Here is a 22,901-nt window from a genome sequence, read left to right as displayed (position 1 = left end):
CATCAGCCTATCCTTCTCATCTTCCTCCTCCTTGTTTTCCTCCTCTTCCTCGACCTGTTTCCCTTCAAACTTCTTTTCTATATCCACATCTTCCTCCTTCTACTCTCCTTGTTCCCTTTTCTTCCCCTTCCACTTCATTTTCCTCCTCTCTTCCCTTCTTTTCCTGCTTCTTTTCCTCAACATGTTCCTTTCTTCACCTGTTCTTCTTCTTGTTATTAATCTTCCTCTTCTTCCTCCTCCTCCCTCAGGCTATAAGCCATGCGACCCTCAGATCATCAGGGATCGAGTCGCTCACATGGACTTCTGCTACCAGGAGCTGAGTCAGCTGGCGTCGGAGCGGAGAGCTCGGCTCGAGGAGTCGCGCCGCCTCTGGAAGTTCTTCTGGGAGATGGCAGAAGAGGTTATTATCAGTATAACGTTGAATATAAGTCTTTATAGTAAATTTTAAAGTTATTCCTATGTTGATCTAACTGCGTCCTGGCTGTGAAACCTGCAGGAGGGATGGATCAGGGAGAAGGAGCAGATCCTGTCCTCCGAGGATTACGGGAAGGATCTGACAGGAGCGCTGCGTCTGCTGAGTCAGCACAAAGCCTTCGAAGACGAGATGAGCGGGCGCTTGGCCCACCTGCAGCAGACCATCCGGCAGGGCGAGGAGCTGGTGGCCAACGACCACTTCGGAGCAGACAAGATCAAAGAGCGCATCCAAGACATCCAGGTACGCTGCAGAGAGGATCCAGCTGCACAATAAATATTTATTTTCCACAGAATTTCTTCCTCAAACATCCAGAGTCTAATATTACTCTTGCATAATTTTCCACCCTCCCTCTGTAGGAGCAGTGGGCAGCTCTGGAGCGTCTCTCTGCCGTCCGTAAGGCTCGTCTGCAGGAAGCCTGCAACCAGCACCAGTTCCAGGTGAAACATACTCGCATAAAGGTTAAAACCAGGTATTATTGATATTGCTTGTGATTATTTAACATTCTTGATTTCCTGTCTGCAGGCGGACGCTGATGACATCGACACGTGGATGTTGGACGTGCTGCGGATTGTCTCCAGCGTGGACGTAGGTCACGACGAGTTTTCCACCCAGGCTCTGGTGAAGAAACACAAGGACGTGGCCGAGGAGATCGGCAGCTACCGGCCCGTCATCGAGGCGCTGCACGAGCAGTCCCGCACACTGCCACCAGAGAAGGCCGACTCTGAGGAGGTGAAGCTCTTAAGACAGCTAAAACAAGAGAGGAGAAAGAAATAAGCATTTGTTTTAAAGACCTTAAGGAGTTAGAACATAAAAAGCATATCTGAGGTCCATTATTTTAGAAAAAAAGTAAAAAAATAAATATAATTTTTTCAGAATTCAAGAATCCTTCATGAGTCTAAAGTTCCTGGTGTTTATCTGCAGGTGCAGAGCCGGCTGGCGGGCATCGAGGAGCGCTATAAGGAGGTGGTGGAGCTGACGCGGCTCAGGAAGCAGGCGCTGCAGGACGCGCTCGCTCTCTACAGGATGCTGAGCGAGGCCAACGCCTGCGAGGTGTGGATCGACGAGAAGGAGCAGTGGCTCAACAGCATGGACATCCCCGAGAAGCTGGAGGACCTGGAGGTGGTGCAGCACCGGTAAGCGCTACGGGTCAGGATATAGGATAACGGTTAGAAGGTCACATTAAGAGTGCATAACCACCATCTTTCTGTTTCTCTGCAGGTTTGAGAGTTTGGAGCCGGAGATGAACAACCAGGCATCTCGAGTTGCCGTAGTGAACCAGGTCGCCCGACAACTGATCCACAGCGGACATCCCAGTGAGAAAGAGATCAAAGCCCAGCAGGACAAACTCAACACCAGGTAACAAAACCGGGATTAATCCAGTGCATGGACTGAGATTATTAGGTCATTTACATCAGGTTATACTGGTAGATCTAACCTGGTTCTGCTTCAGTGTTGGTGCATATTGCTGACGTGCGAGTGTCTCTGTGGTGCAGGTGGAGCGGGTTCAGAGACCTGGTGGATCAGAAGAAGGACAGCCTGAGCTCGGCTCTGGGCGTCCAGAACTACCACCTGGAGTGCAACGAGACCAAGTCCTGGATCAAGGAGAAGACCAAGGTACCATCAGCACAGAGTTTAACCTGAACTACAGCTGAGAGAAAACACAGCAGGATCATTTTATAGAAAATACTCTATTATACTGCATTATGGGAACTGTGCTCCCTAAACTAAGAGCTTGATTATCCTCTTAATAGAAGTAAGACAAATAATTCGATTTACAAACTGCATCAAAATTAACTATTTAGTGTTGGACTTTTTAAGGCTAGTGCCACAAGCATGTTTTTTTTACCAAAATGTGGCTCATTGACCGCAGTAAAAGTCATTAATGACTCCTCCCACGTCCTGCTGCAGGTGATCGAGTCGACCCAGGAGCTGGGGAACGACCTGGCGGGCGTAATGGCGCTGCAGAGGAAGCTGACGGGGATGGAGCGCGACCTGGCCGCCATCGAGGACAAGCTGGGAGACCTGGGGAAGGAGGCGGAGCGTCTGGCGTCCGAACACCCGGAGCAGTCTGAGGCCATCAAGGGCCGCCTGGCTGGCATCACCAGCGTCTGGGACGAGATGAAGGTGAAGCATGAACTTTTAATTCCTATGTTTACTCCAAGCTTGTTAAATTATTCCTAATATATATTGAAGATAAGATTTTGGGATTTATTATTTTGCTCGTTCAAACTGACCCTCTCCTTTGCCTCCTGATCTCAGGACACCATGAAGAACCGCGAGGAGTCCCTGGGCGAGGCCAGCAAGCTGCAGCAGTTCCTGCGCGACCTGGACGACTTCCAGTCCTGGCTGTCCCGCACTCAGACGGCCATTGCCTCCGAGGACATGCCCAACACACTGACGGAGGCCGAGAAGCTGCTGGCCCAGCACGAGAACATCAAGAATGAGATCCACAACTATGAGGAGGACTACCAGAAGATGCGGGACATGGGCGAGATGGTGACGCAGGGCCAAACGGACGCACAGTACATGTTCCTGCGGCAGCGGCTGCAGGCGCTCGACACCGGCTGGAACGAGCTGCACAAGATGTGGGAGAACCGGCAGAACCTGCTGTCCCAGAGCCACGCTTACCAGCTGTTCCTCAGGGACACAAAGCAGGCCGAGGCCTTCCTCAACAACCAGGTACACCTGACCATCCATCACACCTGTAGTTACTTTAGACTGAACACAGACTGCAGGAAGACATAATGTGTCATCTGTTGCATTGTGGAGAACATTTACAACCCTAGAGCAAAGTTTTCCCTTTATTTAACCCGAACATCTTCTTAATATTGATGACATGCAGGAGCAGAATGACTTAAAATAGGCTAAGATGCATCCAGTTTAATGTGACACTGAACAGGATTGAAAAACAAAGGAAGTCACAGTAATTAAAAGTGCATGATTAAACATAATTTCCCTTGCAAGCATCAAAATAAACTTAATTTAAAGAGCAGATCACTTGACCGGTTTTCCTTTTGTATCTGCTGTGCAGGGGCTGTAGGGCACTAGATCAATTCAGATGATTTCCTGTTATATTTTCCTCCATCAGCCTGTGAGAGGCTGCCTCCAGGTGGTAGAGACGTGTCATTACACCAGCAGGTTTAGGCAGTTTGTAATATTTAGTTTATAATACTTATATTATTATATTGGAAAACAAAACACAACAACAACTACTGCTTCTCGTTGTGCACTTGATGAATAAAGTTTTGCCTCTCTGGTTCAGGAGTACGTCCTGGCCCACACGGAGATGCCCACCACGCTGGAGGGGGCCGAGGCGGCCATCAAGAAGCAGGAGGACTTCATGACGACACTGGACGCCAACGAGGAGAAAATCAGCGGCGTGCTCGACACCGGCCGCCGCCTGGTCACCGACGGCAACATCAACGCCGAGCGCATCCAGGAGAAGGTGGACTCCATCGATGAGAGGTGACTTTTCATATTAGATTTCAGGAAAAACCAACAACCGTGCATCCCTGATGACGTGTCTTCTGAACGTATATTCTACTGTTGTGCAGACACAAGAAGAACCGAGCGGCTGCCAGCGAGCTCCTGGCGAGGCTGAAGGACAACAGAGACCTGCAGAGGTTCCTGCAGGACTGCCAGGAGGTAATACACACTTTAAAGTTCAATTTAAAACAGTTAAATCACGTGTTTCAAGCATGAGGGTTATACACAGTAAGAGTTCATATTTAGGACAATAATTGCTCTTAACTTAAATCAGTAAAAATAAAAAAACATGTTTAATTATAAGAAAAAATATCAGACTCAAGGTGACTTATAAATCTACAAATAAATGAAGATCAGTTCAGAACACCTGCAGTAACTTCTTAGAGAGTCTGTGATTTGTGTTTTTCAGATATATTCTGTTTGTTTGTCTGCAGTTGTCTCTGTGGATCAACGAGAAGATGCTGACGGCTCAGGACATGTCATACGACGAGGCCAGGAACCTGCACAGCAAGTGGCTCAAACACCAGGCCTTCATGGCCGAGCTGCAGTCCAACAAGGAGTGGCTGGACAAGATCGACAAGGTGGGAACAGTTGCACTCAGAGTGTTAGAGGGTATTTTGAGGAGCAAAACTGACCAGCTCTTGTGCGGGGGTTAACGGACCGGTCTTTACTTTTCCTTCTTCCAGGACGGTAAGGCGCTGATGGCGGAGAAGCCGGAGACGGGGGCCATGGTGGAGGAGAAGCTGGCGTCCCTGAAGAAGATGTGGGAGGACCTGGAGTCCACCACGCAGACCAAAGCCAAGTGTCTGTTCGACGCCAACAAGGCGGAGCTGTTCACGCAGAGCTGCGCCGACCTGGACAAGTGGCTCGCCAGCATGGACGGGCAGCTGCACTCCGACGACTACGGGAAGGACCTGACCTCCGTCAACATCCTGCTGAAGAAGCAGCAGGTGAGCTTTCACCTGGGAGTTACTCTTCTTCACGGGTTTCCGTTTCTTCAGTCATTTCTGATGTTGGTACACGTAGGTCACACTGTCTGTGGTCATTTTCAGTCAATTAGGGCCTCATTAAGATCCTTTTCTAGTATTGTTATCCTTCTGTGTTTCTTTAAAAGTGTTTTAGCATGTGTCGTCTGTATTGATTTTGTTGTTTTTCGTTTATTTCTTTAGGTATTTCTGTTTGTCTTCAGTTATTTAACCCTTCTTTGTGCTTATTTTTTGACTTCTTGTCGACGCTTTGTGTCTGTTTGAGGTTCCTTTGCATCTGTTTCTTCAGGGATCCTTGTTTGTGTTTCTTCGTAGTCATTTTGGATTTATTTTTGGGTGATTAAGCGCCTCATTCTGGTCATTTCTTTTTTAGATGGGTTTTGTCTCTTTGCGCTTGTTTAGCATTTATTTCCGTTACTATATATTAACAGGAACAGCAGCGATGGGACTTGACTTTTTACTCCGTTTCTAGTTTCTAAAAGCACAGAAGCTCTTCCTGCGTTCCTGTATTACAAACTTCCTGTTGCCCCTCTCAGTTTGACTGCAGCGTTTCTCTTCCTCCGAGCCTCAGAGCTGGTGAACAATGGGGAACTGAACTCTAAAACATGACACACCATAAAGAACAGACAAGACACCGGAGATGTTGAATGTTGGCACAAGCAGATTTATTTTAGTAATAAGTGTGCTCCTGAATTTAATTATTCAGAATTGATTCTAACGGACATTTGCATTTCTTCCTCAAAACAATCATTCATAATGATCTAAAGCTCCTAAACTGCGGAAGAACCTCTTCATTATTTCCTCCTTTTTTAACAGCCGTGAGAATCTAACCACCCTTTATGTAATACATCACGCACGCACACACACGCACACACACACACACACACACACACACACACACACACACACACACACACTCTTATCCTCAAAGTCTAAGCTCTACGCACACACTCGCTCTCACACAGCAGTTATGTAATCTTTCATTTGATGTGTGTGTGTGTGTGTGTGTGTGTGTGTGTGTGTGTGTGTGTGGTGTCATTGGCAGAGTGTTTGATCTGAGAGAAAGGATTCCTTTGCTCCTCGTCTTCCTCTCGGCTTTCATTTTTATCTCAGACACGTTTTGACTCCTGTATGAATCCGCTTCTGGAGTTAATGACTTCACTGGGATTTTTATTTAAGACCATTTTTACCTCCAGTTTTTTTACTGAGGCGTGGAGAAGATGATACGAGGCCTCTGAAGCATCTTTATCTTTGTAAAAGAGTTTTCTTTTCATCATTTGTTTTGTCTGTTTCGTTGGGGAGACCAAATGTGTGAATCTAAATATTTAAATTGCATTTTTATTTTTATAATTTTTTCAAACACTAAAGAGGAAACACTCAAAAATATTTTCATTAACTGTGGATATGTATTCCTAAACCTTTCCCCTCCTTATTTCTGTGCTTTAACTCCTCTCTGTGCTCCCTCAGATCCTGGAGAGCCAGGTGGAGGTGCGTCAGAAGGAGGTAGGGGAGCTGCAGCACCAGAGCCAGGCTCTCAGTCAGGAGGGGAAGGGCTCTGAGGAGGTGGACGGCCAGAGGATCAGCGTGGAGAACAAACTGCAGGCCCTGCAGGCACCGCTGCAGACCAGGAGGGAGAACCTGATGGCCTCCAGAGAAATCCACCAGTTCAACCGCGACGTGGAGGACGAGATCGTGAGTAAACCCCTCACACAGGAAGTGGAGAGTTACACTGACAGGGAAACTAAAACGTAAACATGTAGAGCAACTTTAACTCTTTTGATTATCATATGCAACATTTATTGAATCTAGAAATCTTCCTTTTAAGAATTCGTATGGAATAATAAATAAAGATGGATGAGAATTTAGGGCGTAAAATGGTTTAAATATTGGGCTTAAATGTATATAAAATATGGTAATACAATAAAATGACTAATAATTAACAATGACATAATGGCAGTTATAATGGCACTATCATTAGCAGTAATAATAACCCCCCTCTCTCTGCAGCTGTGGGTGGAGGAGCGGATGCCTCTGGCGACGTCCACTGACCACGGCAACAACCTGCAGACTGTGCAGCTGCTCATCAAGAAGAACCAGGTACATACACACACACACACACACATACACACACACGTTCAATAGTTGACTCTAAACCCCTCTCCTCGCGCTCCGCCTCCTCAGACCCTGCAGAAGGAGGTCCAGGGTCACCAGCCGCGCTACGACGACATCTTCGAGCGCAGCCAGCACGCCCTGCGGGGGGGCAGCCCCACCGCCCAGCTGATCCAGCAGCGCCTCACCGAGCTGCAGTCGCTGTGGGAGCAGATCCAGAAGGAGACGGAGAAGCGGCACACTCGTCTCAGCAAGGCCCACGAGGCGCAGCAGTACTACTTCGACGCCGCCGAGGCCGAGGCCTGGATGAGCGAGCAGGAGCTCTACATGATGTCGGAGGAGAAGGCCAAGGTGAGGAGGGGTCAGGGGGTCAGAGGTTAGCATGAGGAAGTGGAAACCGCAGAGGATGTTGTAAAGGGAATATCAGAACATTTTAACATTTAAAAAATACAATCACTAAATGTTTTTAGAGTCAAACTGAGGCATTTTTCACATTTTATTTAATAATTCAGACATTTTTTAAATATTTTGAAGAACTTTCTTTGATATATGGTTTTTGGTTTTTGGTTTTATTTTTTTATTTTTCCAACTTCAAATTTAAATTCCTCACACACACTTCAGTGTTGTAATCCAGATCCATTACTTCCTGTTCCTCAGTTTTGGTTTAGCTGCCAGTTCCTCACTCTGTAGATTCTCTGTTTGGTGTCAGACTCTCTGCTGTTTCTGCCGGTCAGTAAACATTCAAAACTCTGCTTTAAATATCTGTAAAGTGACAGACAGGATATCCCTTAATGCATGTTTTAACTTGATCTGAGATATTTTTTAGGTTAGTGTTACAGTGACAAATCTGTATTGTAACGGCTGAGGTTAAATCTGTGAAGACGTTCGGTGTCTTTGAGTTGTTTTTTTAAGGAGATGTTGATATAAACGTGTTCTTTACTTCAGTCTCGCTCTTTTTTTAATCATCTAATAACTTTTCAAGACATTTTTTTGCATATTTTCTGACAATATTATTTTTAGCTTGTTTTCCTTCCCTGATTTTTCTCACCATCAAAGTTTATTAATACAGCCCGATATCACACACTGTGTCAGGGGGCTTTACAGTTCATACAGAATATGAATATGACCCTCTGTCCTTATACCCTCACCAGGGATTTGTTTTTCCTCAATCTACCTTAACTTGACGTCACATGATAAGATATGTCTGTGTGTGTCTCTCAGGATGAGCAGAGTTCAGTGGCCATGCTGAAGAAGCATCAGATCCTGGAGCAGGCGGTGGAGGATTACGCTGAGACCGTCCACCAGCTGTCCGGCACCAGCCGCGGCCTGGTGGCTGCAGAGCACCCCGACAGGTCAGGGTTTACCTTCAAGAAGAAAGCTTTGTCTTTTTTTGAAAAGGATCTGTAGTATTGTTTTAATACAACGTGAATCAAATGTGAGTGTCTCTGTCTCCCGCTGCAGCGAGCGTATCGGCATGCGTCAGTCTCAGGTGGATAAGCTGTACGCCGGGCTGAAGGATCTTTCAGAGGAGCGTCGGGGGAAACTGGACGAGCGTCTGCGTCTCTTCCAGCTGAACCGCGAGGTGGACGACCTGGAGCAGTGGATCGCCGAGAGGGAGGTGGTGGCCGGATCCCACGAGCTGGGCCAGGACTACGAGCACGTCACCGTCAGTAACTTCATCCGTCTTTAAAGTCCTTTATTTCAGAAATGTCTCGCAGTCTTGCGTTATTTAGGCTCTACATACAGTGGGGCAAAAAAGTATTTAGTCAGCCACCAATTGTGCAAGTTCTCCCATTTAAAAAGATGAGAGAGGCCTGTAATTTTTATCATAGGTATACCTCAACTATGAGAGACAAAATGAGAAAAAAAATCCAGGAAATCACATTGTAGGATTTTTAATGAATTAATTGGTAAATTCCTCGGTAAAATAAGTATTTGGTCACCTACAAACAAGCAAGATTTCTGGCTCTCACAGACCTGTAACTTCTTCTTTAAGAGGCTCCTCTGTCCTCCACTCGTTACCTGTATTAATGGCACCTTTTTGAACTCGTTATCAGTATAAAAGACACCTGTCCACAACCTCAAACAGTCATACTCCAAACTCCACTATGGCCAAGACCAAAGAGCTGTCAAAGGAGACCAGAGACAAAATTGTAGACCTGCACCAGGCTGGGAAAACTGAATCTGCAATAGGTAAGCAGCTTGGTGTGAAGAAATCAACTGTGGGAGCAATTATTAGAAAATGGAAGACATACAAGACCACTGCTAATCTCCCTCGATCTGGGGCTCCACGCAAGATCTCACCCCGTGGGGTCAAAATGATCACAAGAACGGTGAGCAAAAATCCCAGAACCACACGGGGGGACCTAGTGAATGACCTGCAGAGAGCTGGGACCAAAGTAACAGAGGCTACCATCAGTAACACACTACGCCGCCAGGGACTTAAATCCTGCAGTTCCAGACGTGTCCCCCTGCTTAAGCCAGTACATGTCCAGGCCCGTCTGAAGTTTGCTAGAGGGCATTTGGATGATCCAGAAGAGGATTGGGAGAATGTCATATGGTCAGATGAAACCAAAATAAAACTTTTGGGTAAAAACTCAACTTGTCGTGTTTGGAGGAGAAAGAATGCAGAGTTGCTTCCAAAGAACACCATACCTACTGTGAAGCATGGGGGTGGAAACATCATGCTTTGGGGCTGTTTTTCTGCAAAGAGACCAGGACGACTGATCCGTGTAAAGGAAAGAATGAATGGGGCCATGTATCGTGAGATTTTGAGTGAAAACCTCCTTCCATCAGCAAGGGCACTGAAGATGAAGCGTGGCTGGGTCTTTCAGCATGACAATGATCCCAAACACACCGCCAGGGCAACGAAGGAGTGGCTTCGTAAGAAGCATTTCAAGGTCCTGGAGTTGCCTAGCCAGTCTCCAGATCTCAACCCCATAGAAAATCTTTGGAGGGAGTTGAAAGTCTGTGTTGCCCAGCAACAGCCCCAAAACATCACTGCTTTAGAGGAGATCTGCATGGAGGAATGGGCCAAAATACCAGCAACAGTGTGTGAAAACCTTGTGAAGACTTACAGAAAACGTTTGACCTCTGTCATTGCCAACAAAGGGTATATAACAAAGTATTGAGATGAACTTTTGTTATTGACCAAATACTTATTTTCCACAATAACTTGAAAATAAATTCTTTAAAAATCCTACAATGTGATTTTCTGGATTTGTTTTTCTCATTCTGTCTCTCATAGTTGAGGTATACCTATGATAAAAATTACAGGCCTCTCTCATCTTTTTAAATGGGAGAACTTGCACAATTGGTGGCTGACTAAATACTTTTTTGCCCCACTGTAAGTATGATTTTCCATGCTATGCTACTTAATACTTTATACTTCTACTTTACAGCTTTATTTGGGAGCTAATACTGTGCTTTTTTTAATCCTCTACATTTATTTGAAGTAAATTATTGCTGTTCATCTTCCTCATTTAGGTATTTTCCTTTGGACTCCTTTGTTTACTTCTGTATCATAGTGACATCACTACTTATGCTAACCAATCAGAGCAGTCTGGGCTCTGGTTTCAGACAGTAGAGGAACAAAATAGAAATATGAACCTGAAATCGAGCATCATATGTCCTCTTTACCACTTACACCATATGACTATATGTATGTTGGATTATACTTTAAACAGGGTATTTTTGCTCACAACCAAACTGAAAAGCTGCTACTTGCCTGACATGACACGATTATACTTCAAGTAACTTTACACATTGTTCTACAGATGCTGCAGGAGCGTTTCAGAGAGTTCGCCCGTGACACGGGGAACATCGGGCAGGAGCGCGTGGACACGGTGAACCACCAGGCGGACGATCTGATCAACACGGGCCACGGAGACGCCGCCACCATCGCCGAGTGGAAGGACGGGCTGAACGAGGCCTGGGCCGACCTGCTGGAGCTCATCGACACGCGCACGCAGATCCTCGCCGCCTCCTTCGAGCTGCACAAGTTCTACCACGACGCCAAGGAGATCCTCAACCGCATCCTGGACAAACACAAGAAGCTGCCCGAGGAGCTGGGCCGCGACCAGAACACGGTGGAGACGCTGCAGAGGATGCACACCACCTTCGAACACGACATCCAGGCGCTGGGAACGCAGGTACTGCAGCTGAGGGGCTGATGCAAGAATCAAAATCAGGTTTATTTACAAGTAGGTTTAGACTTACAAGGAATACGCTTTGGTGTATAACGTTGCAAACATCATCACAGCTAGAGGAAGTGAGTTGGAAAATAGGAGCAAATAAGGAACTATTATAAAGCTGTTTTCAAAACTATTTCAAAACTAAAATGAGATTTGGAAACGGCTCATTCAGCCGGCTTTTCATGCAAGAAGTTCAAACTTAAACTTGAAAATGATAAATAAGCGAAGGTCCTCATCAGGGGTCTTACAGCATTGAATTGATTAATCTGAACTAAGTGTCTTCAATATTATTATTTACGTGGCTGTTGAAACAAAGTGCTAAGACATGGAAAGTAGGATTGTATAAACCACATTTCTTCTGACGTTGCATTGTTAAATATCTGTCTTTCAAAATAAATAACCAGTCTCCTCTCAAACAAACTTCCTCCTCATCCATCTAGTGGGACAATTGTGCATAAAATTGGTTTTAAATGTAATTCCTAGTGCTCATATAAGCTTCTTATACTTCTTTCTTGTGTGTTTCTAGGTGCGGCAGCTTCAGGAGGATGCTGTCCGTCTGCAGTCGGCTTACGCTGGAGACAAAGCCGACGACATTCAGAAGAGAGAGGGAGAGGTGAGCAGAGAGACGGAAAAGAAACTTTGGATTCAATCTGTAACTCTGAGTCGAAGGGTTCCTGCTGCCAGCACAGGGGATGGTTTTATAAATCTATATATATATTTCAGTACGTTTCTGATGTCCTTCTCTTACTGATTGAATTGAAAGTGACCTGCACTGAGGGCTCTGTGTTCCTAACGCATGCTGCAACGCTGCTGCACTAATTTTGCTCGTCCTCTGCCCTGAGAGAATCATTGTACTAACAAAAAAAAAACACTTTTAGGGGTCAGGTTCCTAGATTGAAGAATCCTAAAGACATGTAATTATTAGCTTGTGTGAGATTGGATAAAGATGCAAAACATGTAGAATTGTTCTTGAAATTCGGTCACTTCAGTCATGATCCTACAACAAGTCTTAGATATTACTCTTGAAAATGTTTACAGGGCATGGTCAAAATACAGGGAACACTTTAAAGTTTCCTCTTGAATGTTTCTTTACTCATTAGTTTTTATAAAATCACTACAGATGCCCGTAAGAAATACACTTTCCTCTAAAAGCTGGAGTTAAAATAACAAGGAAACAGTGACCAAAAACCTGGAAGTTGAACCGTTTCAGAGGATGTTATTGGTTTTTGCAGGTCATATCCTTGATCCCCTTTTTTTGAAACTCAAATTTAAGTTAGTACGTTTGCTGAGATCATAAAATAAACAGTCCGACGCTTCGGGATTTTATTTTTGTCTTCCTCGCAGTCAAATAAGAAAAAATGTGGTTTTACAGGATGGGAATTTATTTGTGTTTTTTGGGGTGATTAAAGGGAAACTCCGTTCAGTGTTATCGCGCCTTTTGAATTTTCTTTTTGCTGAGGCGACACTCTTTAAGAAATCTTTTTATTTTTGTTCTCTGTTTTATTGTTAATCTTAGTTCAGAAAAAGCCTTTCCTACATGTGTCTTAGTAAATATACATCTTAGTCAAACTTTGCAAACTGAAACAGAAGGAGGTGTTGGTGCAGAGTAACAACCTAAAGTACCACGGAGAGGAGCAGCGTGTCGATGACCAGTGTTTTTGTTGCCGTTGTGTTTTGACCATTCCCTGTATGTCCATTTCCCTGCATCCTCTCTGTCCCCCCCCCCCCCCCCCCCAGAGGAGAAAGGGAGAGGTGAGACTCTGTTTACCAAGAAAAACATCGGCTTTGCATCAGTGTTCATTTTGGCTGCAGTTTGAGGCTTACTTTAATATTTCGACTAAAATGTTGAATAGTTTTAGTGACATTTTAGTCGCTTTCATGCAGCACAGCTAACCTGGTGATTTGGAAATACTAAGAGGGTTTGTTTTTGTCCTCCTAAGGTCAGTGTGTGGGTGGATGTTTGCAGAGAAGTCCACAAAATCTGTTTATGATTGACAACTTTTGTCTGTAAGCAGTAAATTCCACCAACCTGGGCCTCTAAGGAGGGTAAAACAAACACTACTGTTAGTTTGCAAATACAGTTCAGGTCTGTCAGTCAGTGAAAATGTAGAGCTTTAGCATCTAGCTTTTTAAAATCAGCGTAAGATGCATTCCTTATACTTCCTGGCTGCACACAGTGGTGCAAGCAAATGTTTTTGTTCACATTTGCTTAAAACAAGTCGCTTTTTAGCCTGCAAAATATCGCTCTTAGTCCCCTGCAGACAAGTGTCCATCGATTTGATTAACAAGGTCTCAGTCAGCAAGCGCTTCAAAGTGTAAGACATTATTTATGGGTCTGTGGAGGTGTCAGTCAGTCACTGCACACACTGCAACAAAACAAGGTGTTGTTTTTTATATATAGGTGAAATTCAGTGATTGACACCCAGCCGTGCAGATCGGGGTGCTTCTTTAGCTGCAAAAATAAGGGAAAGTGCTTGATAAGGTAAAAGAAAACCACAAACGAAGGATATTGGTTATGCATTTAAGTAACCTGCATGTACAGTAAGTCAAAATAATCCACTTAAAAACTCAAAAATACAATCACAAAATCTAAGAGGAATCCTAAATGAAGCAATAACCTAACCCACCCAGAGATATTAAAGGGGAACATTATTGTCTGGTTGCCTTTCTTTAGTCTCTGCAGTCTGCACATATGAATGCATTGTTTATCGTTTGCTTTTATGCTATTTATTTATTTCCCCCGGCTGTAGCGCCTCTGCTAGACTCTGCAACTGCTCTGTGACATTTACAGTGCTAAGTCTTTTAGACGTACATGCAAGCTGAATATTCCTCGGTTTATCACAGATAGAAATGATCCCACACTGATCATGAAGCTTTTGGATCTCCTCTGATGGAAGTGGAACACACAGGTGTCTCCTCTGTTATGGGGCTGGGGTGTATTACGTTAAGGGGAAAAAGGGAGATTAAATGTGCAGTTTTTTCGTCCCCCCCCCCCCTCAGGTACTGGAGGCCTGGAAGTGCCTGCTGGAGGCGGCCGAGGGTCGGCGGGCGAAGCTGGTGGAGACCGGAGACAAGTTCCGCTTCTTCAGCATGGTGCGCGACCTGATGCTGTGGATGGAGGACGTGATCCGCCTGATCGAAGCCCAGGAGAAACCCCGGTGAGGAGAGGAGGAAGAGGAGGAAGGCTTTAGTGAGGATTAAGAGGCTTAGATTACATCTGATCTGCAGTACTTCACTTATTTCACTTCCCTGTGTGAAGGGAAAAAGTCAGATGCTCAATTTATGTTATTCTTTCTAGATGACTTTGTTCTGTGTATCTCGTTTCACTTCCCATTTTTGCTTTGAATACAAATTATTGTAAATCATTTGAGTCCCAGGCTACACATACTGTAGTCTTTGTGCTACTGACGAAAAGAAACACGTATATTTTTGGTTCAGATTCTTGTGAAAAACATAATCAATTTCATATATTTGTATATAGAAATTAACTTCATATTACGAATTAACAGCTATTTAAACATAATTCAAGCTGATTTCCAATTCTTTCTTTTCCACAAAACAACAGATTTCATCCACAATAAGACACTTCTATCCTGTGTGTTTGGATGTAGATCCAGATCCAAACAGAACCTATGTTTTTTATCTGCTATAAAAATGGCTTTATTTGTTTTTGTGTTTCTCTGGTTTTCAGGGACGTGTCGTCTGTGGAGCTGCTGATGAACAACCATCAGGGCATCAAGGCGGAGATCGACGCCCGAAACGACAGCTTCACGTCCTGCATCGAGCTGGGGAAAGCTCTGCTGGCCCACAAGCACTACGCTTCAGAGGAGGTGAGGATGCTTCCAGAAATACACATTTATTATCCACACCTTTACACAAAACCTCTTTCTGTCTTTAGTTTCCAAGAGTTAATTTTGCGGTGAAATACCACGACAATTTTAATAATGAATTAACTGTTTAAGGTACATTTGTTATGCAAAGATAAGGGAATTGCTCTTTTAAAAATCTCAAATATAGAGATTAGATGCTTTTCTGTGTTTATATCTCATTAAAGTGAATATCTTAAGGAATCACCTTGGATTTTGAAAACGATCAATCGTTAGTAAAAATATGTGTTAGTTGCACCTTCTCAGGGAATGTAAATTAAGGGTCTAGATGAAATTTAAAGCAATGATCAAGGTATTTTTGTTTCTGGCTCCAAACCACAAAAATGAACTTGCAATTTGATGTTTTTTTCCACATTCTTAATCTTGTCCTTAAATGTTTTCTCCCTCAGATTAAAGAAAAGTTGTTACAGTTGACGGACAAGAGGAAAGACATGATTGACAAGTGGGAGGACAGATGGGAGTGGCTGAGACTGGGTAAAGACTCTCACATTTAGTCACAGAAACCATGTAAATAAACTGAGTATATGTTGATTAAATGTGTGTGTGTGTTTAGTCCTTGAGGTGCACCAGTTCTCCCGGGATGCCGGCGTGGCCGAGGCCTGGCTGTTGGGTCAGGACCCCTACCTGTCCAGCAGGGAGATCGGGCTAAACGTGGACGAAGTCGAGAAGCTCATCAAACGCCACGAGGCCTTTGAGAAGTCGGCCGCCACCTGGGAGGAACGCTTCTCCGCTCTGGAGAGGCTGACCACGGTGAGACAGACACAGGACAAGGCTTTTTAAAAGGATGATAATAAAGGAGCCTCAAGCTGGAACATTTTCATATCCTCGGACTTCCTTTAAATTTGTCTGCATGTTATTTTAGATCCAAAATCACTCAGATTAAGGGACTATATTCTTAAATCAATAGCAGAAATCTGAACAGTACGGCTTCTGTTTGCACCTTAGAGACAAATACTACTGAGAAGAATAAGTGAATGTTGTTTGTGAAGGAATCTGATGTTTAACGGAGGCTGAATGTGTGATTTTCTGCAGATGGAGTTATTGGAAGTGAGAAGAATGCAGGAGGAAGAAGAGAAGAGGAGGCAGCCCCCCCCAACTGAGGCTCTGCCTGCAGACGCTCAGATCAGGTCAGTGTGTGTGTGTGCATCAGCTGATGAAGTATCTGCTTTATTGTACCAAATGCATTTTTCTTGGATCATTTATTCATTACAAATCATCGGCACATTACGAATGTTTTTGTTCCCATTTGCTTAAAGGAAGTCGCTTTTATTTAGCTATTTCTTGTACATTCTTGTAAATACAGTCAAATGCAATTAGCTTTTCATTACCGCTACTTCCTGGATGTCCCTCGCAGCATCTAGTGAAAAACTGCAAGACTAAATGTTCCTGAAGTTGGTGCTTGTGTGGATAGTGAAGACTAATGATGCTTGAAAGATTATCCCAGTATCTCACCAGAAACTGTGTGTGAGACAGGTTTAACTGTGTGTGTGAGACAGGTTTAACTGTGTGTGAGAGAGGTTTAACTGTGTGTGTGAGACAGGTTTAACTGTGTGTGTGAGACAGGCTTAACTGTGTGTGAGAGAGGTTTAACTGTATGTGTGAGACAGGTTTAACTGTATGCGTGAGACAGGCTTAACTGTGTGTGTGAGACAGGTTTAACTGTGTGTGAGAGAGGTTGAACTGTGTGTGTGCTCTGTGTGTTTGCAGGGAAGGAGAGCCGGTGTCTCAGAACGGGCTGCCGTCAGATCAGGAGTCTCCCAGGGTTAGTTACCGCTCGCCTGCATACCAGCAATACAGCAGCACCCTGCAGAACCGCAGGGCCACCAACGCACCCTGACACACACTCACACACATATATACACACACAACATTAACCTTTGAGTGTTTGGGATCCCTCCTCCTCACACACTCCTGGGATCCACACATTAATATTCCTGTATTTATCATCACTTGTCTTCAGAATGTATTGTTTGCTTCTCCTTCTGACTGATTAATATCCTTCTTTTCTTTGTGTATTAAGTTTAACTTTATACATCATTTTATCTTTGTTTAGAGATATTAGTGTAGTAACTTTAACAAAATGAGATATGTCTCTTTAAGAGGCCTTTAAATCTGCTTTAATTATCTCTGAAAGAGGACAGGAAGACATGGGACGAATGAAAATGTTATTCTAATATTGAGACACTCCAACTTTAGGTGTAGATCAAGTATAAGAGGTTATTTAAACATTATTTGTTGCACTTTTAAGCTATAATTCTGCTGAATGCATTTGTAGGTCATATGAAAAGGCCTCCACGTCCACCTGGATCCTACTTTTCAGTTTAGTTTAACAGAAAGAAGCCAATTAGGATCTTTGCTGTTCCTGTAAGACCATTTTTTCTGTCCTATATTTAGCAAAATAATGGAGCTAAAGATCTGTCAATCAGGCAAACACCTGCAAAACATTTCCATCTTCAAGTTGGCTTACATCCTTAATGGTACTATCTTTTACAAAATGACTTATAGTTTGAAATACTTCTATTTTGGGAGAGAAGTTGGCAGCTTTTACCCAGTCACTCCAACGCAGAAGTAGTCTTTTAGCAGCATCCGGTGGCCGTTAGCGGTACTGCTGGTCTAACCCGTTTCTTTTTCTATGCTTGCTAAAATGTCTTTTTAAAATCATTGAGTGTAAAACATGTACAAGAAGTCCCAGATCCAGGTGGACACAGGCTATGGAAGTACATTCTTGAAGTAACTCACTTAAGCTAAATAAGGAACGTTTAACAGCTTAAGTAGGTAAACATTTTAGCCTTAAATCTTTGTAGAGTTACCCTTTAAGTATGTTAAAATATTTATATTTAATCTAATTCTCAAGCACTCGCCTTACATTCCTAATTTGTAATTACTTGGTGCAATAAATAAGTTAAATTGGATGGAGAAACTGCATTACAACTTGTAGTCATGCTACAAAATGGTGCTCTAAACTCAACAGTAGCAGTACATGAGTAACGTAAACAGAAGTCCTGTTGGTAAAACATTCAAGTGCATATTGAGAGCGAAAGAAGTACGAATCCACACTGGTGTGAGAGTGTGAATGCATAAATGGGACCACAGAACACACACACACACACACACACACACACACACACACTGCTATCCTTCCCTCCCCTCATCTTTCTTCCCCCTCCTCCCCTCTTTCTCTCTCAGCTCGACTCCCCCGCCATCCTCTCCCCTCAGCTGTTAATGTTGCTGCTTCTTTACGTCATTATTTATAAACTCGCCCTCTGGAACATGAACACCTGAGACGTCCCACATTAAAAAACCCAGCCCTCCCTCTAAAATCAGGTTTAAAAAGCATCACACGGTCAGTTGAAGTTTAACTGGCACTTTTGGGATTCATATAATTTGTATTTCAAACGTAAATCGGGGCGTCATCTGCATAGTGGCGAATAAGGGAATACAACTAAAATAACTTGCATGCATTAATGATGACAAATACATCATAGAACATTAGTTTATTCTCCTTTAATATATGAGATACATTATGTCTTACTCTTATTGTCTTAAAATAAAGGATTGTAAGCTGTTGTACTTTTATTTTGATCCTTAACAATGCATTGATTATCTGAGGATGTTTAAATTAATCACAGATTTATGAAGACTTTAATTTAAAATGATACTTTCTATTGTTTTTAAGGGGAAATCATTTTCTACATTCATATCTTGGACAGACAGACACACATTTAGTCTAAAAGCTATTAATAAAAAAAGGCTCTGTAGGCGGCATATTAGTAACTTTGAAACGACTTCTGTAAAATAGCCTCTACTGGATCTACCTGCCCCAGGTGTGTCTACATCCAACAACCTAAATTCATCACATTCTTCATAGAGTGCAGTATGCGTATCGTCATGTGTCCATCACACATACAACACACACTCTATGATAACTACTCATATTAACAGGTCTCATAGTTATCGTTTATGGAAATTCTCTGAAAATGTTTAAGCTTTATTTTGAAAAGCCATCACAACAGTTTTTCATTTAGGTGATAATCAAAGTGAGAGAGGCTCTAAAAATGTAAATAAATTGTTGCCTTTACAACTCTAACGTCAAGCACAGCAGAACATGAGTACCCCATTTATGTTATTTAACCGGAAAGATGTAACTCATTTACGCTTTTCTTCTTCTCTCTCCACTCCCCACATCTCCTCTGTCATACGCCTTTTATCCACTTTTCCATTTCTTTCTTACATAAATGTGTCCCCTCTGTGTTAAGAGATTCAGAAAGTTTCAGGAACAAAGACCCTCTGTTTTTTTGTCCTGATCCATCTATGTAAACAGTGTTCTACATAATATTGCTGATATGGTGTTTCATTGTCCTTAGAGCAGATCCATATCTGGAAGTCTGAACTATGATTAGTAAATTCAATCCAGAAAAAGTACATTTTTCCAGACATTTGATCAATCTTCATACTGACCATGTATACATGAATTGACCCATCTTCAAAGTCATTCCACATCTTCATGTAAAACTGATCCTACATGAACTTATAAGCATTTATTCCCACAGTGTGTATGAGTGTGTATGGGTGTGTGTGTGTGTTCCTACTTCATCCTCACATAGTAGTTAAAGTCCTGCGTCACTGTGACTCTGTTTTGTATCACCATTGTTGTGTCTTATATGTTCCTCAATTGTTCACTGTTGCATGTCCATCCAGCTCTTTCATTGGTTCCCTGACTAACACCCATGTTCCCCAATAAACCCTGTCTGAACCAATCAGATCGCTCAGACCCTTTGGTTTACCTGTCCATGTGTTCTCCATGTGTACCGTTCACTTTTCCTTCACACACAGTAGGTTTTTCTTTCTGTTGCATGCGGTCACCATCATTAGCATTTCAGTTTTCTGTCATTGTTGTTTTACCCTCATGTCTCGTTCTTCACCAGTCTTCATCCTGGGGCTTTATTTTAATGCATTTATTATTATTATTATTATTATTATTATTATTTGGTTTGCATCGATGCTGCTTTCATTGACGTAGTTCACTATCAGGAATATCAAAGAAACGTTGAATTTAATAGTCAAACAGGAAGATAGCTACACATAGTTCCTGCTGCTTTCTGGTTTCAATTGTACATTATTTTACCACAAAACCTTTAAGTATGTATAGTTGGTTACTGATTAGAATTCAACATCCTCTTAAAATACATATACTTGGAAATGTAAGCAGTCGATTACTTAGATAAAAACTGTTAAATTAGGAGTGAAGCTGAGCAGACATTGAGCATTTTTTGATTGCATTATTTAATAATGAAATAACTCATATTGTAGACAGACAAAGTACTCTCCTGTTAAACCAATTGTCCCGGCGCCCAAAAAACAGCAAATCAAACAAAAACTGTTGCAGGACGTCGCCCCGATAATCCGCACAGTCTACCCTGTCGGACAGTTTATCTAATCTGATTTAAATATCAAATCCTTAATAAAAAGTAGGGATATGTTACAAAGTTATCTTCAGTAGCATTACTTCATTGACCCTGATATGTGATAGCTAAGTCCAGTAAGATAAGTGAAGATGATCCTCTAAAATACATGTTTTATTCTAGCTCTTATCATAGATTCCAACATTTGGTTAAGATATACTTTAATATCTGCTTCAGTGTTAACAGTTGTACGTACTCTACTTGATTCGCATTCAAGATAGCTTGGGATTGGGTCCAGCCTTTGATAAGGAGTCAGGGAAAGATCTTAGATTTTGTCCAATCAAGTAAATGCTCCCGGGATAATTTGAGCCCAATAAACGCTGACTCTATTGGTTTAGCTTTCTCGCTAAAAGCTAAAAGCTCCCAGGATTGGTCCAGCTCTTGCCGCCCTTCAGTTAAAGCTCCCCGGATTGGTCCAGCCTCTGAACTGGTCTCGTAAAGAGCGTCCACCATTGGTTCCAGCCCTGAAGAGCTCAGTAACAGGGTAATAAGCATCCGGTTGGAGTGGGTGTGGTGTGGAAAATAAAATCTGTTTGAATACTAGGCCAATCGCATTATCCCCTCACACATAATGACGCAAAGTAATGAATTCCAAGCAATTTTGTGGATAATTGTTTGTGTGTTTTTGTTTGTGTTTACCATCTGCCAGCTTCTCTCTTCTTCACACTGTCCACCGTGTTGTGTGTGATGAAGGGGTGTTGTGATTTACTGTGCATGTCCTAAAGTGTGTAATCAGTGCATGTGTGTGACTTCTCTGTGCTCCTAATGTTCAATGCAGATGTTTCCTGGAGGCCAGTGCTGAACTCACTTTATTACATGCAGGAAAAAAACACTTAAAATGCATCAATGATTAAGCAGCTGGCGAGTAGTTCAGTTCAGTTTGGAGTCTAAGATTAGCTTGCATTGGTTTTGTAACTTCAGGTTTGACTCCAAAAAGACTTAAGCTCTAACTTACCATGAAGTACAAAATCACAGATGCTTTTCTTAATAATTGTAAATAATTTCGTCCAAAAAAGGACAGTAAATAGGGAAAAATGCCTCACAGTTTCTCAAAGTCCAAGGTATCAGTGCAAAAACCAAATTATTGGTTATTATTATTATTAGATATAGAGAAAAGCAGGAATGAGATTTTTCAGAGGCTAAAGACTTCTCGATATTTATGAAAAATGACTTTAAGAGATTGATGATTGATGCAGGATTACTTTAGAAATTGTGCAGATTCAGGAGGAATGTGTTTACTCAATTGTTGAAGTCTTAAATGTTGCAGACAAACACCGGACAGGAATGCTGCAGGTTTTGTCTAAGTTGAGAGAGGTGCTTACACAGCTTGTGATCCGCTCCGCTCTGCATGCTCTGATAATCCTGATTCACAGCTTCTGTCCGAGAGAAAGATTCAAAAATATTATATTAAAGTGTTTGTTAGTGCATGCTCAGTCCTCCTCTGATTGGCTCTTATTTTCTGTTTCCAGGATGGGAACATTGAAGTTGGAGATGTGGTTAATGGAGTGTCAGAGCCCAGCCCCGCGGGGTCTCCCGGGGGGGCTCGCAAGGGCAAGAGCAGTCAGGCGGCGACGCTGCCGGCGAAGACCCAGCAGGACGCCCCCACCTCCCAACTGGAAGGGTTCCTGCACCGCAAGCATGAGTGGGAGGGGCACAACAAGAAGGCTTCAAGCAGGTACGATCACATCCTGAAGTCTCTGCTGCCACGGGGGGAGTCTGGGACGGTTTAAGATTCAAGGTTCAAAGCTTTATTTTCATAAAGTGTTTCTTTTGCTTAGTCTCCGTCTCTGTCTATACCTAAGTCTTGTAGTTTTGTTTGCCACTCCCTCCCTACTTTCCTGTGCTCTAATTGAAAGCTGGCTATAATTTTCTGTACAAATAAAATGTGTGTTTGTCTGCAGGTCGTGGCACAACGTGTACTGTGTGATAAACCAGCAGGAGATGGGTTTCTATAAGGACCAGAAGAGTGCGGGTCAGGGGATCCCGTACCACAGCGAGATCCCCGTCAGCCTGAAGGACGCCGTCTGCGAGGTGGCGCTCGACTACAAGAAGAAAAAGCACGTCTTCAAACTCAAGTAAGAATCCGGATTAATGAACTGTAATGCAGAAAACAATGACCTTTCTGTAGGTTCAAAGGTGAATATTCACCCTGATTCTTTATGTAATTCATGTTCTACCTTCCGCAGGATTACTGACGGGAATGAGTATCTCTTCCAAGCCAAAGATGACGTAAGTTTTAAATGTTTTCTTATTTTTATGATTTTTTCTTTTATATTTAAAGTGATAACCATGTCTTCCTTCTC

The 22,901-nt window shown here is 43.0% G+C and overlaps 1 protein-coding gene across 2 annotated transcripts in view; it reads left to right on the top strand.

Moving 5' to 3' along the window:
• sptbn1 (spectrin, beta, non-erythrocytic 1) overlaps window positions 1-22,901 on the top strand; it is an 87,513-nt gene that overhangs the window by 62,225 nt on the left and 2,387 nt on the right. For both annotated transcript variants that reach the window (XM_063874218.1, XM_063874217.1), the window contains 29 exons: window positions 249-400; window positions 497-715; window positions 832-912; window positions 998-1,204; window positions 1,397-1,608; window positions 1,694-1,831; window positions 1,969-2,089; window positions 2,384-2,599; window positions 2,735-3,154; window positions 3,738-3,940; window positions 4,030-4,120; window positions 4,396-4,542; window positions 4,648-4,911; window positions 6,415-6,639; window positions 6,955-7,044; window positions 7,129-7,407; window positions 8,278-8,408; window positions 8,518-8,722; window positions 10,833-11,207; window positions 11,776-11,862; window positions 14,250-14,407; window positions 14,941-15,079; window positions 15,526-15,610; window positions 15,690-15,886; window positions 16,169-16,263; window positions 16,844-16,898; window positions 22,068-22,273; window positions 22,500-22,673; window positions 22,785-22,827. In XM_063874218.1, the coding sequence (XP_063730288.1) occupies window positions 249-400; window positions 497-715; window positions 832-912; window positions 998-1,204; window positions 1,397-1,608; window positions 1,694-1,831; window positions 1,969-2,089; window positions 2,384-2,599; window positions 2,735-3,154; window positions 3,738-3,940; window positions 4,030-4,120; window positions 4,396-4,542; window positions 4,648-4,911; window positions 6,415-6,639; window positions 6,955-7,044; window positions 7,129-7,407; window positions 8,278-8,408; window positions 8,518-8,722; window positions 10,833-11,207; window positions 11,776-11,862; window positions 14,250-14,407; window positions 14,941-15,079; window positions 15,526-15,610; window positions 15,690-15,886; window positions 16,169-16,263; window positions 16,844-16,898; window positions 22,068-22,273; window positions 22,500-22,673; window positions 22,785-22,827 (5,015 nt within the window). The remainder of the gene's footprint in view (window positions 1-248; window positions 401-496; window positions 716-831; window positions 913-997; window positions 1,205-1,396; window positions 1,609-1,693; window positions 1,832-1,968; window positions 2,090-2,383; window positions 2,600-2,734; window positions 3,155-3,737; window positions 3,941-4,029; window positions 4,121-4,395; window positions 4,543-4,647; window positions 4,912-6,414; window positions 6,640-6,954; window positions 7,045-7,128; window positions 7,408-8,277; window positions 8,409-8,517; window positions 8,723-10,832; window positions 11,208-11,775; window positions 11,863-14,249; window positions 14,408-14,940; window positions 15,080-15,525; window positions 15,611-15,689; window positions 15,887-16,168; window positions 16,264-16,843; window positions 16,899-22,067; window positions 22,274-22,499; window positions 22,674-22,784; window positions 22,828-22,901) is intronic.

The sequence above is a fragment of the Eleginops maclovinus genome, chromosome 22 (genome assembly GCF_036324505.1).
Source record: "Eleginops maclovinus isolate JMC-PN-2008 ecotype Puerto Natales chromosome 22, JC_Emac_rtc_rv5, whole genome shotgun sequence".
Lineage (NCBI taxonomy): Eukaryota > Metazoa > Chordata > Actinopteri > Perciformes > Eleginopidae > Eleginops > Eleginops maclovinus.
This window is presented reverse-complemented; position numbering and strand designations above follow the sequence as displayed.